This window comes from Poecilia mexicana, unplaced genomic scaffold, assembly GCF_051168715.1.
Source record: "Poecilia mexicana isolate PSO_F unplaced genomic scaffold, ASM5116871v1 scaffold_16, whole genome shotgun sequence".
NCBI lineage: Eukaryota > Metazoa > Chordata > Actinopteri > Cyprinodontiformes > Poeciliidae > Poecilia > Poecilia mexicana.
The window spans coordinates 4,454,283-4,472,012 of NW_028263385.1; the positions used below are offsets into that span (position 1 = coordinate 4,454,283).

Consider the following 17,730-nt stretch of genomic DNA (forward strand, 5'->3'; position numbering starts at 1 on the left):
GCAGGGTCACAGAAAAGGTCAAAAGTCAAGAGTGGGCACTGGCACCTAAATAATTCCCTAAAAATCCAGAAGATTCTTTATTTTCTAATAAGACTAACAAGAAAAGATTAACTGCATTTTTTGTAGCTGTATTAATAACAGATAAAACATATAGTCATTCCATGTTAGATAAGACACATTTCCACTACAAACTCCTGCCATTTACAGCTTGTGTACATGCATTTGATACACTTTAACACATTCATTTATAAACTCATTGTTCATTATTTTGAAACCTCCACTTTAAGTCCAGTGTATAATTTGATGCATTTTTATTTTGGTGCTTCCTGTGTTATTATAAACCAAAGTGCTAAAAGTTCAGAGCTATTTTAAGCCAAAATATATGATGATCATTACATCATCACATTTTTATGCACACAGTCACATCACAGTGTGCCGTGTTGTCTGAAAATAGCTCGTCAGTCCACCTGTTTGCCGTAATGTTCTTGACGTGACCCTAATTATTACTAATTCACTTAATGCCAATAATCCAAGTTAAAAAAACAGACACACTTTCAAAGTCCATCGAGGCTTATCAGTTGTCCTTCTTAACTTATTTTTGTCCACAATTTATCATTCTCTCTCGTCCTTTGTTAGTTTTGTAAGACGCTTTACATGCAGCTGTTTTGATGTGACTGTGTAATGCTGGGACAGACAGACAGACAGTTCTGGAAATAGACTTACTGGTAATGAAAGCTCCAGGGAACTGATCAGAGTCATGGAAAATTTAACACACTGACACGAACCAAAGATGGGCAGTTATAAAAATTAGAACACTGCACAAAAATTTACTAAGATTGTTTGGTAATTGTAAAAGAGGTTTTATAGCTTCTTTTACAGGCATCTAGCTACTTTCTCAGGTATGTTCTCTTACATGCCTGAGAATCACAAAAAGAATCCTAACCACTTTAATTTAATTTCTAAACCAACCACAATTAAACCTTTAACATGATATTATGGTTCATTAGGATGAAAACTTTGATCCCAATGATCCCTGTTCCAATTAGTGCTACTGGACTGAAAAAAGTGGTTAATCTAATGGAAATGATTCCAATAAAAATAAAAACATACACAGCTTCTATTGGAAAAGAGGTCCTTGGCAGTGTGGTTGCAATAAATGCTGGAGCTCTGTCAACAAAGCTGTTTATAGAGGCAAGTCTCTTGTAACATGCATAATACACACTCATCACAGCTAGAAGCTGCCACAGCAAAACTCAGACTCTGACTCTTATTAACAAGCTAAACTCCATCATATTTGTCTTGAAACCACACTCAAACAGATTTAATGCTGAACTCAGAAAAAGGTAGCACAGAAAACATTCACAGCGTGGAGCTGACAGGTGAGTGTTGAGAGAAGTCACGTTAGTGTGTGATTGAGTGTGTGTGAAATCCTCAGAGACCAGAGGTACTTAATACATTTTAAAAGTTTTGAGTGTGTGTTTAAGCTGGGGGTTGTGTTTACCGAGCAGGATACAGATGGATGGAAGGACACTGACATGTTAATTGCCTCCTGTAGGTGTGTGTGTGTGTGTGTGTGTGTGTGTACCAGCTGCGGTGTGTCCTGCAGCAGCGGCAGCAAGGTGGCCTCCAGAATGGCAGTCTGGTCGGGGGTCAGGCCCTGCCACAGGGACAGCAGCAGCACCAGCAGGTGAGTGGAGCTCCGCAGTCGGACGAAAGCCTGCTCCAGTAGCGCCCGGTTCTCCTCTGCAGCCTCGGCCAAAGCAATGACCTGGAGGAGACGGAGAGGTGTAAGGACCTGTCTGAAATATTTATTTTTTTTAGCTTTATTTTATCTTTATTGATTCTTAAGGAAGCCAATTTTATAAGTCACATACAAGAAGGGGAGGCCAATACAGAAACAGAATTTTATAGTGAAATTCTGTGGTAATATTGTGACAACGGTAAAGATTATGATAGAAAACGATCACTTATATTTTAGGTAACTGCATAATAACAGTATGGTTTTACCAATCTTAGCTTGTAAAAATAAAAGTGGGTCTTCAGAGTTTGACTTATGCTTACCAATTTTGCCACCAGAAACTAAATTATGTGGTCTTGTGATTGTGATTGAGAAAGGCTGTTATTTTTTTCTCCATTTTACATGCATCAAATGTTATATATTTACAGTCATGTAGGGTCAGTTTGTCCTGTCTTGTACCGCTCATTTTACTTGCTGTTAAAAATAATGGTCATAAGATATTTGTTTCTTTTTTTTTAATTTCTTGACGTGTAATACTAAAATACACAATCTTGTTCTCCAGAGGGATGTTCATGTTGAAAATATATTGTAGGGCACTATTTATACCAAAAAACATAATTTTTAGCATTTTTATTTCCATATTTTCTTCAGCAAGTAGGAGGATGAATGGACATCAACTTTTTTTTTCAAATCATCAACCGAAGATTTGTTGTTACAAAAAAGAGAAACGCATAAATAAATAAATTCCAACTTTTTCTCCTAAACAACTATAAATCAAAGTCAATGTGACTTTCGGTACAACATTTACATTTATCCCCAAAAGCTCGAAATGTTGACTGCACAGTCTGTGCAAACAGATTTATGAGCATCAAGGCTGCAGCTCCTTCATTACTGTCACCGGTTGCTCCCTCAGGTGGCTGATTTACTCCTGTTGATGTTTGCTTAAATTCATCCTAAATGACTTCATCACAGCATTCCATTTCTTAACAGCCACTCACCACATCCCCAAATTAAACACAGTATATTCATTGGTAAAACTTTCAAACCTCATAAATTATTTTTCTCTTCAAAATCCAAAACTATAAAATTGGGAGTTCTGGAGGTTCATAAGATGGAATATATATCAAAACAGAAAGTAGGGATTAATATGAAATCTTAGATACAGCTGCTAGTAGTTTCCACTTGATTACACATGTAAATCACACAAAGAAGAATGTTTTCCCTCAACCAATATATTGAAGTATGCTTATGGAAAGAAGAACATGGGGATTTTGGAAATCTGAAAAACTTAATCAGCAAACTTAATTATGATAATGTACTTAGCTGAAAGATATTTATGCTGGTTACTGAAACTTTTTTGACTGAAAATGTGATTTGTGAAATTCAAATAATACTAATGATGTGATTAAAGCTATCAGTAGATGCATAATTTCATTATAATGATATAATGGCATATGTTGCCATCTGGTTAATGACAAAAGATTTATCTATGGAAAGAAACGTAACTATCCAATTTTTACCCTCAATTTTCTGAGAACTGAGAATCCAATTCCAATGTTGGTGAATTCATTTTTCAGATGCACAAATATGTCTCCACCTTTTCAACCATGGTGATTTGTGTTTGCATTAAGTTGGCTATGCAAAAACAGTCACATTTCTATGAAGTTACTGCGTAGTGAAGAGAGAAGCAAGGTTAAGATACACATACAGGGAGAAAAAAACTAAAGCTTCTAAATTTGATTAAATTCCAGAACACTGTGGTAAATAACAAATGAATGCATTAATTAGGCGTTGTGGGAGCAACTGAATCTGACCTATAGCGGGGGGTCAATCCCTCTTTCCCTCCATCACTGCAACAACAAAGAGGTGGAGATGAGTGGAGTGGAAAGGACAAGTGATGACAGAGCAAGACGTATGAAAACCAAGGCAACAAGAAAGGACAGGTTGGACAAAGAGAAAGAGGGAAATGGGAGATGAGGGAGGAGGATGAGAGAGATGAACAGACAGAGAGTGAAAAAGAAGAGGTGAAAGCAGATCTGGGACTAATGGACGACTGTGTGTTCAGAGAAATTAGTGATGTGCAGGCCAAAGTGCCAACGTACACCAGCCGTTTGTTTGACAAATGGATTCAGAACCTGGCATTTGATCCTAGGAAAACAGAAAGCAAAGACTTAAAGAGGTAATGCTTGTGTGTGAATGTGTGTGTGTGTCTGTGCATGTGTCTGTGTACCAGGATGGAGAAGTAATTGCCAAAGTAAGCCGTTTCTATTTACGTAATACTAAGCTACAAACACAGGTTAAAACACCAGTTCACTTCCCCTTGGTTCCTGTGGTAACCTCAGAAAGTCCCTGTGGCTGGGGTCATCCATAGGTGCTGTGTCACTCACACCTTCCACATAACCCATAAAAATACACCCAACAAAGAATATAAAAGCCTAAAGAAGGCTGACATGTTTCAGGAATTTGTATATGTTTACAGGCTATCTCGCCAAACCCTCAAGAGCTTTCAAATGCATGGTTTTACCTTTATCCTTAAAGAACCTTTTAAAATAAAATACCAGCAGACAGAGCAAAGACATGGCCAACAAGGCCCTCCTATTAGTCATAAAACAAAATACATAAAAAAACGTCAAAATATATAATCATAACTGAAAAAGATGGAATCATATGTTCACTAAAAATGTGTCCATTTATAGTGCAATGGAAACTATCTGGGAACGGTCTGAGCCAAAGCTTTAAACTTCTGAACTTGGTAGCACGATCATTACAAAAACGAGTTTCTGCAAGTTTCAGAAAATTAAAGCTATGAAATCTAAGAGCATTTAGGATATTATGTACATTTAAAATTTACATGCATTATGAAAAACAATCTTAATAAGTTAAGTTACCAACAGTCTAATTCTTACTTAATAACCAGTCCAGCTCTGGTAAGCAGGGTCAGTACTTTAACAGCTCAAAAATAATATTTCTGCATCTTCAAACAAAGTACAGTAGGTTTCATAAGAGTCATTAACAGTTGGTTTTTAGCAGATTTTTGAAATATTAAATTCTCAAGCCAAATCTTGTGAAATAGCTCTCCCATTATGAGGGAGCTTTTAGTGGATAAAATAAGACTATTTTGACTGCCATGTTTAAGCTTAGCAAAGCTGCCAGCCTCAGGAGCAGAATGCTTTCACAGCTTCATGGTTTCACCACAAATTCCTTCATTTGTTAGATTGTGAGGGAGTTAAATTCAAACAGTTTCTGAGGCTAAACCTCAACTTTTCAAAACAAAAAAACATCCATATGCCCACCTTTCTTAAATGTGCTGTTTTTACATCACTTTGTGGCAATGTTCTTGTTTTTGTAACCATTCAATATGCCTTAGAGTTATAAAATCCTACTATCCAGAGCCATTTAAACAATATTTTTTTTGATTTTGTAGCATTCCTTCTTCTATTCAACAGCCAAAAACACATCTTCATCACTCTGAAGACATACACAAACATGTCCCAAACCACCCTGCTCAGGGGGGCTTTCTGAAAGTGTGGGTGTATTGATAAAAGGCTCCTGGTCCGCTGAAGGACTTCATTGTTGGCAGCTACTGGGCTCCACACACACTCTGATTGATGCCAGCTGAGAGAACACAAAGGTACATTTAGCCTGGACACACTCAGACACACACAACTAGAGATTAAGGAATACACATGTGAGCCTAAAAGCTACATATGAATCGGCACAAATACACATATACTTGCTTAAATACACACAGCATAGATATAAACAAAAAAGTGACACCCAAGATGTTTTCAACACTTTTCTTTGAGGCAAAGAGACAGACAGTGGTACACAGTAGCCGTATGTTAACAGCTGAACTACTGGTGACCTTAAACAACCTGCAGTTGAAGCTGCTGAGGTCAAGACCTTCTAATGTGTTTGTGAAAAAGTCTGGAGTCTATTCAACGCACATAAAAGGGACATTCTGCTTCATCTTAGGTGCTTAAACCTGGTTAAAATCTCAGTGACATGGAGCAACTTTGTGGGAGTGTTTTCTTTAGGACCAGTACCAACACAACCCTGAAATTTTAAATGCAATCTGAAAAAAGGAGGGAATGGAAAAATTCAATCTTTCAGATTTGATCTATCCTTGCATTTTGTTTTACTTCCCGCTCTAAGGAGCAACAAACCACATACAGAAAGTCACACAAGCAGCCAAGTTTGTATATTCACACATCATTGCACTAAGATATGCACACGCATGTAACTGTAGCCACAAGAAATGTAGTGAAAAACACAAACAGAAAATCATGGGTACCCCTTATCTACGGGAATGCATGATTTAGAGCACAAACATAAGTAAACATATACAAACGATGTGGCTGGGTTAAAAAAAAACACCAAAAAAGGGTGACTCTGTGAGATGAAGGCTGCACAGTGGCACAGTTGGTGCGCTGTTGCCTCACAGCAAACGGTGCTGGTTTACAGTGCTGGACAATATGGTGGAAAAAATGAGCCACGATTTAAGGGATTCACGTCAATTTATATAAATAGTTATTGATTAGGTTTATTTTATGTTACTGCCAAACTGGAGATGTGACTTTTCCTGTTTTATCCACAGTTTCCTCTCAAACTGTTGTACTCATTTTCTACCTTGTTTTTTTATTTTTAAGTGAATGTGAGGAACGGTGGTGAAACCTGAAACCGCTGCTGTGCAAGTTACTCAGCAAGTTGTTGCCAGGTAACCAAAGAGTGAATGAGTTAATTGATGATTGTGAGAGTTTAAACAGAAAAAGCCTTTCCTTTGCCTGCATCCACCAGAATGTGTTGTGGTTCTGGATCAAAGTTCAGTAACATTATAGAACATTCTCTCATAGATATTATAATTTTTTTACTGAGCCGTACCGAATTGCAAGATCAAAACCTAGGAAACTTATAAACATATACCTCAGAGAACTTATATTGAAAAAAAAAATCATAAAAGAAATTCTTAAACCAATTGTTTTCTATTTTAAGGTATTGCTTATATTGTTTGGAAGAATGGATCCTGAATCCTTTTCTTCTTAGTTTCGTTCAATAAACATAAAAGGATGATGATAAAGAAGTTTTAGTGAGAAAGAATAATGGGGCTAAAACACATATGGAGCATATCATGATATCAGCAACTCTAAATAATAGGCCAGCAACATAAATGTGCTCCTGTAAGACATCATTAGCGGTTAGTAAAAGTCAAAATGACTGCAAGGGGAGGAACATAAAACATCAGGTTGTTGCTAGAGTTTTAGCTACATGCAGAATGAATGGGAAAACAACGCTGAGTGTTTTTCAGTGCACCATTCTGTTTGAGTGCATCCCCCACTGAGCTGGGATATTAGATGTTTCCTGCTCAGTCAGCCGCAGCAAACAGCATGAACTCCACACACATACAGATTAACACTGGTTGGCCAATTTACTAGAGAGAGTTGCTCGATTGCTTGTCCACATAGATAGCAAGTCAGCCAATCACACGGCAAATCAATGCATTTATTTATGTAGATGTGGTAAAGATGACTTACTGAAGCACAAACAGAGGATCAGAGTAAGCAAGAAAGAGGATTAAAGTAACTTTTATTGTGGAATGGTTGTGAATGCCAGATGGGCTGGTCAGAGTAATTCACACTCTGATCTACTGGAACCTTTGCTCTGATTTACAGAGAATGCTGTGACAAAAAGAGCATCAAGGACTGACAATATTTAAATATATTTGCTGTTTGAACAATTAAAGTAGGCAATTATAAGTGTTTTCAGAGGGAGTTTCAAGTATTCACTGGTTTTTGCTACTCTAAGACAACTGCTGTCCCTAACCACCAAGAATTTCAGGGGTCCACTGTGTTCTTGATTACATCAATAATAAGTTCTCAGTGGTTCTTCATATACCTTAAATGTATGAATTTAATGTTTAGTGTTCTGTTATTTTACATGTTACGACTGGTGACGCTACTGATCACTTATTTATACTAAAACATTTATTAAAACATATTATCTGATACCTAGGATAATTCTAATTTCATTTGCTAGAAAGAAAGAAAAGAACCGTAAACCTTGGGAGAAATTCACACCAGGGTCAAATGACAGTACCAGAGGTGGCTGGATGTATACATCTGTGCATTGAGGCTCTGTTTCCTTTTCTTAATTAAAGAGCCAATTAGTATCTCGGTTTAACGACAGTTGGAAACACACAATCCATTTCCTTTTGCACCATGAGTAATGCACACTCTCATACGGATACAGTTACATATGCAGGCATAAGCACAGAATCTGGAGAAATTAAAGACACTTACCAACACTCTCTCATTAACATGTGCTCAACTCCCATAGTGACAGAAGTGCTTTCACATACATAAGACCACATTCCCTGTGTAATTTAAGCCAAGTTACAGATTCATGGTTGCACTTAATCAAATGTTGAAGTTACAAGGGCCAAATATCTGAATTTGTTCAATATGAGCCTATTTATTATTTTAAAGTCTAATGTGTGCTGCTAAGCACCTGTATAGACACGCAGGAAATCATTGTGGAGACACAAAGTGTACAAAGAGAAGAACTACAAGGAGAGATTTAAACGAACCTCATCGTTCCCGTGTTCAGGGGGCATAAAACTCAATAGAGCTATCCAGTCTGGGGCAACTATTGGATTGTTTATTGAGGGTAGAAAGTCCAATTGTACCTTTTCCCACAGTTGAACAAAAATCAATACACTGAATCACAAAGGTTACAATATCAAAATCTGCAACATTGATATTTCTCGTGTCATTTCTTTAGACTTTGCATGTCAATAATTTTAGTGGCTGAGTTGCTACAGTTCACCGAAAATGGTGCTCAAGGTGTGATGGAAAATGGTCACAAAAATCTGAGTTCATCATCATTGCAAAAACATTGATCTTATTACAATGTTCATCAATAGTCTCGCTATACGTTTTCTGCGAATATCGGGAAGTCTTAAATGTTTGTTCAGTTTATGTCCAAACTGAAAAGTGAATTCTCTTTTCCTTTTATTATTAGTTACTGCTTAAAAATAAACATGAATGGATGGAAACATTACCTAAACTAACTTTGTAGTTTTTTTTTAATTTGAACAAAAATCAAGAAAATATTACACAATTTTTTTCTTGTAAAATTAAACCGTGACATGACGTAAAAGTGTAAATGGAAACAGTAAAGAAGAAAAACAAAAAAAGAAAGACACACGCAGGAGACAGAGCTATCTTACAGGTAGTCAGTGGACTGATTAGCATCTCTTTTGTCTCTATGCCTGATAAGCAGACAGACAGTAACCACTATTGTCTGAGGTCAAAGCAAACACAGGCATACAATACTGTCTGTCTACACTCCCAACGATAACATGTCATGAGATAAGAAAAAGAAATAGACAGAGTGAGAGAGAAAAGCAAATAAAGATGAGTAGAAAAAGAGTGGAAGACAGAGAATCTGTCCGAAAGATTTTTGTCTTGTTTTGGAGTTAAAGAAAAAAAAAAGGGCTTGTGCAATTAAATCTGGCAGCTCAACCACTGACTGTTGAACATTTCAGGTGTGTTACAAAAGGCGCCTATGTTGCTTACATAAACGTTTTTTTGTTTGTTTGTTTGTTTTTTCCCCCCATAGTTACTGTACTACCCATTTCACCATCTTGCGCTCTAAGTTTGATCTATGTACAAAATAGTTAAGTGATTATTAGTCAAATTCATCAGAAGACATGGCTATCCACTGCTGTGTCAGCCACTCAAGCATTCAGCATGTTGAAGTGAGTGGACATCCGTCGGTGGATACAAAGAGTTTGATAGCAACTAATACATTTGGAGATCTCTTTGTAGAGCATATTTAAGATAATCAAAAGAAAATGCAGCTTGGGCTGAGATACCTAGATGCAACTCTGCTATAATATATACTCTAATATATAAATATATACTAAAACTGCCTCAAGAGTGGCTTTTTTCGTGCAACGTTGAGCTTATTAAGGGCAGTTGATAATATTTTAAAAAAAGGGCTTTAGATGTGACCACATATTGTCATCAAACAGGTGAACGGTACATACACATGTAAGCAGAGATTATTCAATAAGAACAGGCTATAAAAAGAATACCATAGATCAGGCAACTACCTGTTCACTTCAAATAATTTATAGCAAAAGGCAGTAAAAAAAAGAGAGAAGGAGAGAAAATATGATTTTGCCTATTGAACGTAGCTATTAAATTACATCACACTGCAAAGACTTCCTGAGCAGAATAAGTGCTGCAGATCAAGTGACCATTATGTTTTAAGTGTTCCAGTTATTTAAAGGTGATCTACATGGCTGTAACAGAAATGATATCTCAATGTGAAGAAACTGAAATAATAAATTAGTTTCTTTTGGCTGCTGAAACATTGGGGTTTGATTTATGAGGCTGTCCTTCTCCGTCAAAGAGTCGACAGGCCTCTTGTGTTTTCTTGAACAGCAAGGTGGAGAGAAAAAGAGAGACAGAGGCTCTCTGCTTTTCTTTAGCACAAAGTCACACAGAGCTTTTCTGAAGTAAAAGATTGGCTGTGCAAACCTGCCATCACTCTTCATCCTCCTCTTCCTCTGTCAGTTATGAAAAGGGCTGGGTTTTTTTCATCAGTCAGTTTAAAATATAGGCAGACGAAAACACTAGCTCACTGCCTGGGTGAAATCCCCCAAAACACACAGACAAACCAGTACAACACTTGAGTCTAAGGAAACCAAGATCCTTAGGTAGAGAAACAATTAGCTGGATTTTAAGTAACTGAAGAAAAGATTATTTAATTGAGAAAAAAAAACAAGAGAGTGTTGTGGGATCTCACATGATTGCCACAATAGTTCTTGGAAAAGCAAAGTCTGTCTCAGGAAGTGCTACAAACTGACTGACTTCATCTGGTGAAGTGGGACTGAAACTTTATTGTAAGGTCTGGATATAAACGTTTTTTTTTTCATATTAAAAATTAATTCTTTGACTGCCTAATAAGGATGGCTCAAAGGTCTGCATATCAGTGTTTCATTGCAATGACACTGAAAGACATGACGTCATATAAAAACCATACACAATTTTATTTACTCAGTTCAGTTTAGCTAATTTATTTTCAAAGTCAAGTGCACATATAAAATTTTTGTACAAAACAATGCAACCACATTTTGTTTATTATGCCTATTGGTAAAAAGCTTTCTGTTTAAGGAAAACCAAGCGGTCGTCGCGAAAGGCTCCCAAACAGTAAATTACAAAAGCGATAAACCAGACGATGGAAGGTGTCACAGTTAATTGAAAAGCATCAATTATTTGTGATTTCGTTTATAAAAAAATCAACAAAATGACATCACAGGAAAAGTTACGTCATCAGTCATAATAAAGTATGATATTGTAAATTCTTAATGTTGAACAAAATCCACTTTATTTCCTCAGATTGAAATGTGTTTTTCAGATCACTAGGATACTTTGAGAATACAGATAACTACTTCCTAATTTTTAAATAAGTCTGGACTGCTTTTGTCCCTCACTAGTTAAAATGTCATTCTTATTTGATGAAACTTGATCTGGACTATTTTATACTGAGCATATTATTTAATACACAGGTTGAAATTCTGGGACTATTTTTCTATTTGCAAACAGACAAAGAGAAAATACTTTTTTCACCTTAAAACGACAGGAGAGATTAAAGAATCTTTAAAACAGTTTGCGATTGATACTTCTATCACTGAGAAAAAGGTTAATTCTTACTTTTGCCAAAACATTGCTAAACTCTCTTTATTATCATAAAGATTTTTTAAAATTATTTTTTGTTCATAGTCCATAATCTTATTTTCAATTTAATTCAGTTCAGTTTATGTATTAAGGGCAAATTCGAAGAATCTTACAAGAAGACATTTTGAGAGATATTTTCTATTCAAAGCTTGATTGTCTTGTATCCTTAGACAAACTCAATGAAATCCTGGGTTAAAAAGAATGAACACAACAGTTCAACACAACATATGAAAACAAATGCATCAGAACTGCTACACTAGCTCATCTTCTATCAAAAACTCATGCACAGTTCCATCAATGTGCTGGGTGGTCCCGAGGGCCCAGAGGCCCTAGAAGGACCAGGGGACCAAATTACAGAGCATGACCCACCGCAGTGTCACCCAAACCTGGGATTAACACTGGGGCTGAGTCCTAGGCCGCCGGTAGCCCCGAGCTGTGTGAGCTGACCTCAGCAGGTTCAGAGGTGACCTTGAACACTAAGTACATGTGCTAGTTAGGGCCCACCCAGGACTTAAATAATAAGGGGGTTTTGCTGATCCAGCTGGACTGTGGTTGAACTGGAGATTTCAGCTATGATTAGACTGCTTATCTGGTTTCCTGAAATATCCAGATTTTCTCAAAACATAAATCTGAGACAGGTTATTGTTCACACCTGGCAGCAGACTGGAACTACAAGAGCATGAGCATTTCCCTTTTTACCTAAAAATTACTTATGCAATGCAACAGCATTTCGTAAGATCCAACATCCTGACTTCTGCTCCTGTAGCTCTTGAATTATCACAGGTGTCAAAATGACTTTTCATTAAACAAAGACACAAAGAAGGATGTGTTGAAATGTTTTTATGTGCTACAACGTGCAAATCCCTAGCAGACATAAGAAGGGTATCGTTACAAAAATACATATCAAATTTACCAGTTCTCATGTCTAAGAAACGGTTAGAAATGAAAACCATATGTGTGAAATAGAAATTATTTGACTTTGCAAGTTTTGCACTCCAGTTGAACTAAAAGGACAGGAGTTTGTTCAGGTGTATTCATAAAATATTCCTCAAAGGATTCACAAATATGTTCCTGATTACAGTGCCAAGGATCTACATGTAACAAACAGTGGAGTAAACAGCTTGATCAATTATCTACTTTAAAAAACTGTACGGAACCTGTCACATTTTCCTCAGTGTTATGAGTTTAAGTAAAACGGATATAGAACAAAATACGTAAGAAATGCTGACTGATGTAATAAAGTCTAGACATATTTACATCAGAAAATTTCACGTAGGGAAAGTTAAACATCTGGATGTCTGACCAGGTGAAAGGAACGTAAAGGGAGGAGGTGGGGGATATGAGTCTTAAACATATACACAAACACAAGTACATACACACATAAACACATCATTAAGAGATAGACACGTTTAGAAGTGTGGTTCAGGTCAAAGGTCAAATAGATACACTGACACACTTATGCCCCAAGGCAAGGCATTTAAATCAAATCAGGCTGAAACACACATGCTCTTGACACAAACACCCTCGGACAACCTCCCAAAGAGACTCTACACGAACACATGCGACTCACACACTTAGCAAGTGAGTATTAATACCATGTGATGTGTTTTAACCCAAGGGCCTTTTTCACAGCAACAGCTGCAAGTTCATTGTGTGTCCATGTGTGTGTTTTTGGGTTATGCCTTCATTAATGGTCAAAATGTACATGAACGTTTTTGGCCTGCTTGAGAGTTCATAGGTGTAAGAAAACTCACTGACACACCTGCAACATATATCTTCTTATGTAATTGTTCTCAGGGGTTCTGGAGGAAACTAAATGAGCCAATTTTCCTCTTAACGTCTTAAAGCAGTGATGTGCAAATCAAATTATGAAAAATATTTTTTCTAGTTTATTAAATTTACCCAAACAGAAAACTATCATTATTTGTTTCATTTATTTGTTTACTTGAAGCAAAGTTTACACAAATGCATTTTTTATGTTCTGGCCTTTGGTGAAGCAAGGTTCAGTTGTGCCAAACCACTCTTGGAATAAATGTGTGAGGCTGGCCACTCCTGAAAAGGTTAATCTCTATTCAATGTTCTCTTTGTTCATAAATTTGTTCATGTCAAAGGAACTTTAAAATATTTTTTTCTGACAATTTGAAAGCATGACATTTAAGATTCATGTAGTTTGGTTTGCATAAGAAAGGCAGAGTTTTATTTTTGCCATTAGTCCTATATTTCTTCTTCTTATCACATGCAGAGTGACTCAAAGCTCACCTACAACTAAAACTGTAATCAGTCTTCACATATGAGACACCTGGCTGGTCTGTCCACTTTCTATGAGACATTTTATAGTCAAATAGTGCATCAACAGGTAAGGGTTTAATTCTAACTTTATTATTATTAGACTCTGCAGTTTTATAGATTTTTATACATGTAGAAATGAAAGATTAGATGATGAGTCTATATTAAATAACTTGATTTCATCACACTTTTTATCTGTCAAAACACTTTACTGCAATTTATATTTTTTGTTGTTATCAGCAGGCTGTTAAATGCAAGTTGTAAGTATGGCCTGGGTCTAAAAAAATTGTCAAGACCAATAAAAATGCATATAAACCAAAATATTTCTCATGTCAGCTTAGTTGTAAGACTTCATTCTGAGTCAGGGGCTGCCAACAAGTATATCTGGCATTTCCTCTTAAGTTTGGAAGATTTTTAAATGGAAAAGATAAAAATTAAAAATATGAGGCTGTACTTTTAAATGATAAAACCTTCTTCAAATATACAACTTTTATATGAGTTAAAGTGTAATTGTCTTAGTTTTATTTTTCACACATACACACACAAGAAGATAACTTCAGTTTGTCTATTCATAAAAATATCTTCGAGTTATTTTCAGAGTCTTCTTATATGAGCTGTATGTTGCCAATGTGTATGCGGTCTGTGGTGTGCTGTGTGAGCATGTGTGTTTGTGGGGGGGACAGTGTTTAGTCTGAAGCCATATTTAGTCTCTCTGGTCCTACGAAGAGGCCTATAATCACACAGGGCCTTTCTCTCTACTCATTACACACACACACACACACGCACACACGCATACACACACGCATACGCACGCACACTTCATGGCCTGTCATTAACAGTTCACACCAACCTCCCAAGCTGTGCATGTACAAATGTTATAGCTGAAAACCAAATATGGCGAGTTGTTTGGATGCAAACACACATAATTAGGCAAGCATGAAAATGCACAAACACATTTGTTAGGATGAACAAAAATGCAGTGCGTGCATGCAAACACGATGCAAAATATTCATAAAGTCATATAGAAAAAAGTGAGACTCAGCTTGTTTGTCCAGCAGTGAAGTGAACATGTCTGATCATGCCTCTGATATTATTTGACTCATTAAAATTAAGTCAGACATGGAATAAAACAAGAAGAAATAATAAATAATCATGTCTAAACATTGAATAACAACACAAATATTGGGAAAAAAAAGCAGCTTCATAAAGAAAGTTATATTTACAGAAGATAGCATTGATCACAGAGATTAGTTGGTGATTGAAACAGGTTTTTGTTATCTTGATCAAACCAGACTGGAAACTCACACATTTGGTTATTTTCTGATCGATACACACAATGTAGCAAGCACTTGGTTGAGGATACAACAGAACTCTTCAGTGTGTTACTGTTGCTGAAGGAATGATTTTAAAACACAGTCAAAGAAGGCACAGAGGTGAAAGAGGACATTTTAAAAGTTAAGTGTATAATCTACATGTTGAGGAATATCTGCATTTCATTTAGCCTGCAAAAGAGGGAGAGAGAGCAAGACTTTTAGCACATAGTTTATCCACTGTATCTTATGGTAAATGTCGGATTGAGATATTTGTTTGCATTCTGAATTATTTGAGAAATACACACAGAAACTGATTTGGCATGCTAATCCTACTAATCATACTAAAACCTAATAGTTATAGTTGATGTTTATCTTTACTTATAAATATAAAATCTATTAAGATTATCCCCAGTCTATAAATCCAAACATTTTGCCTTTAGTTTTTATTTAATTTTCTTGAACTCAGAAAGACTATGTGCTGGTTGTTGATGTAGTTATACACCAGACAAAACACGAGTTTTCAGTTTTGGATGTTTATGATGCGGTGCCTAATGACACAAGCAATCCTAGATCAGATTGTCGTAAAATAAACTCACACAGTCCATATAGTGTGAAGGATTTCTGACTCTAATCCAAAGTCATTAATACATTTAACATTCTTTCCAGAACACAGGATTCATTGACAAATGTATTATGCAACCATGACTCTAAGGCCGACATACCAAACCATCTGCCTCCAACAGAGACACAACAGGGAGTAACCACATGGTTGTTTTGGTTGCTTGTTAAGGTCGTGATTTATAGACTCCCACTAAGAATCCCTGAAAAGGCTCAGTTACAGGACTGTAAATGATGGAACATTAAAGATAATTTCCCCGAGTTGGTTAGCATACCACAGGGGAATACCTGCTCTGTTCAAACATGTAGGTTCAGCCATCCTTTCTAAAGCAACAGATTATGACCACTGGCGGCTGGACATCAACAGTGTTATTGATGTTGGTTTTGGACAATGTGTTTTTGTATTTACTTCTGGAACATGCATGTTGTAGAGTCAAAGATTAAAAATGACATTTGACAAGCAAATTCCTAAGATTTAAGTAAATTAGTGTCAACTTGAGATGGGGTTAGAGTTTGAGTTCATCATATGATACTGGACTTAACATACTTCAAAAAGAGTGAAACAGAACTCTGTGTGACTGTAGATTATGCTTTGTCTGTTTGTGGTCAGAGACCAAAACAAGGCAGTCTAATCTTAGCAGACAAAAGAGACAGAGACTACAAATTACCACCACACACAGAGACACCACACACATGCCCAGTCGCTTTCTCCTTTTCACTTGTCATTTCCTTTCCCCCTTGTTCTTCTAACCACTAAATTTTAGCCTGTCGTCTCTGGTTTGTGTTTTCTTTTGTCCTGCTATCTTCTTGCAGTCAGTGTTGAGGAGATAATAAATATGTAAACTTAGAAAAACTTGATTGAATATCCTCAGACATTGCTGTAAGATCACTACAAAAAACTCTGGGAATTCACTTTATCATCAAATTATTAAATTTTAGTCCACAATCAATTCTTTGTTTCCTCATTGTGGTAAAACCCTGTTACATTGTGGTTATCCACCCATACATTGTCTTCTGTACATGTGATATCGGGTTGTGAGGATACCAATACCAAAAGGTAAACCCAGACATCCCTCTTCCAGGTGATCCCAAGGAGTCCCAGGGAAGATGAGATATATCTTCCCTTCAGTAAGTTCTGAGTCAGCCTGAGAGTCTTCTCTCAACAGTACAAAGTCAGGAGCCCGAAGACATCATGAACTCCTCTCCCAATCTTTAAATCTGAGTACAACCACCCTTCAGATGAAGCTAATTTTGGCTTCTTGTATCTGAGATCCTGTTCTATTGATCCATATCTCATGCCAGTAGATACACCATGAGAAATTCAAGAGGTTTGCTTTTTGGTTTAGCTCTTTAGTCACTACAACAGACCAGAGAAGCACACACATCTCTCCTCCTTCACGCTCAGCCACAAACAGTTTCAGGGCACACTGGAAGTCATGGCCTGAATAAGCCAACAGAACCACATCGTCTACAACAATAAAAAGATCTAGAGGTTCCCAAACCAGTCATCATCCTGACTGTGCATAGAAATCCTGTCCATGAACTCCTCAAACAAGATCGGTTACAAGGAGAAGGCCTAGCAAAGTCCAAGATGAACAAGCTGGATTCATGAAAGCGGAAACAGCTGTTGCTTTGGGCAGAGAAGGATCAGATACTCCTTAATAGCCACCTGGAACTTTCCGCAAAATATCTCATGGGAAAACAAGCACACACGTAGCAAACCAAAGATACTTATTCCTATGAGCGTCAGCAATTTTATGAGGGTAAATACCTAGTCCACCATTCTACAACCAGAATGAAAGGTACCTTTCTCTACAACCTCCCCAGTCTACTACTCCAACAATGTTGTCCTAGTCCTCCATGCAACAATAAAGAGACATGTGAAGGATGTCAGGCCCATAATGTCCAGAGCCTTCATCAGCATCTCAGGTTGAATCTCATCCACACCTGAAGCCCTGCAGCCCTGTATATATGTATATACATACATATACATACATATATATATATATATATATATATATATATATATATA

At 36.7% G+C, this 17,730-nt stretch overlaps 1 protein-coding gene across 1 annotated transcript in view; it reads right to left on the minus strand.

The window, feature by feature from the left end:
• Window positions 1–17,730, minus strand: part of bbs9 (Bardet-Biedl syndrome 9) — a 144,523-nt gene that overhangs the window by 66,163 nt on the left and 60,630 nt on the right. Inside the window, exon 19 of the mRNA XM_088014191.1 lies at window positions 1,586–1,768. Within this exon, the coding sequence (XP_087870317.1) occupies window positions 1,586–1,768 (183 nt within the window). The remainder of the gene's footprint in view (window positions 1–1,585; window positions 1,769–17,730) is intronic.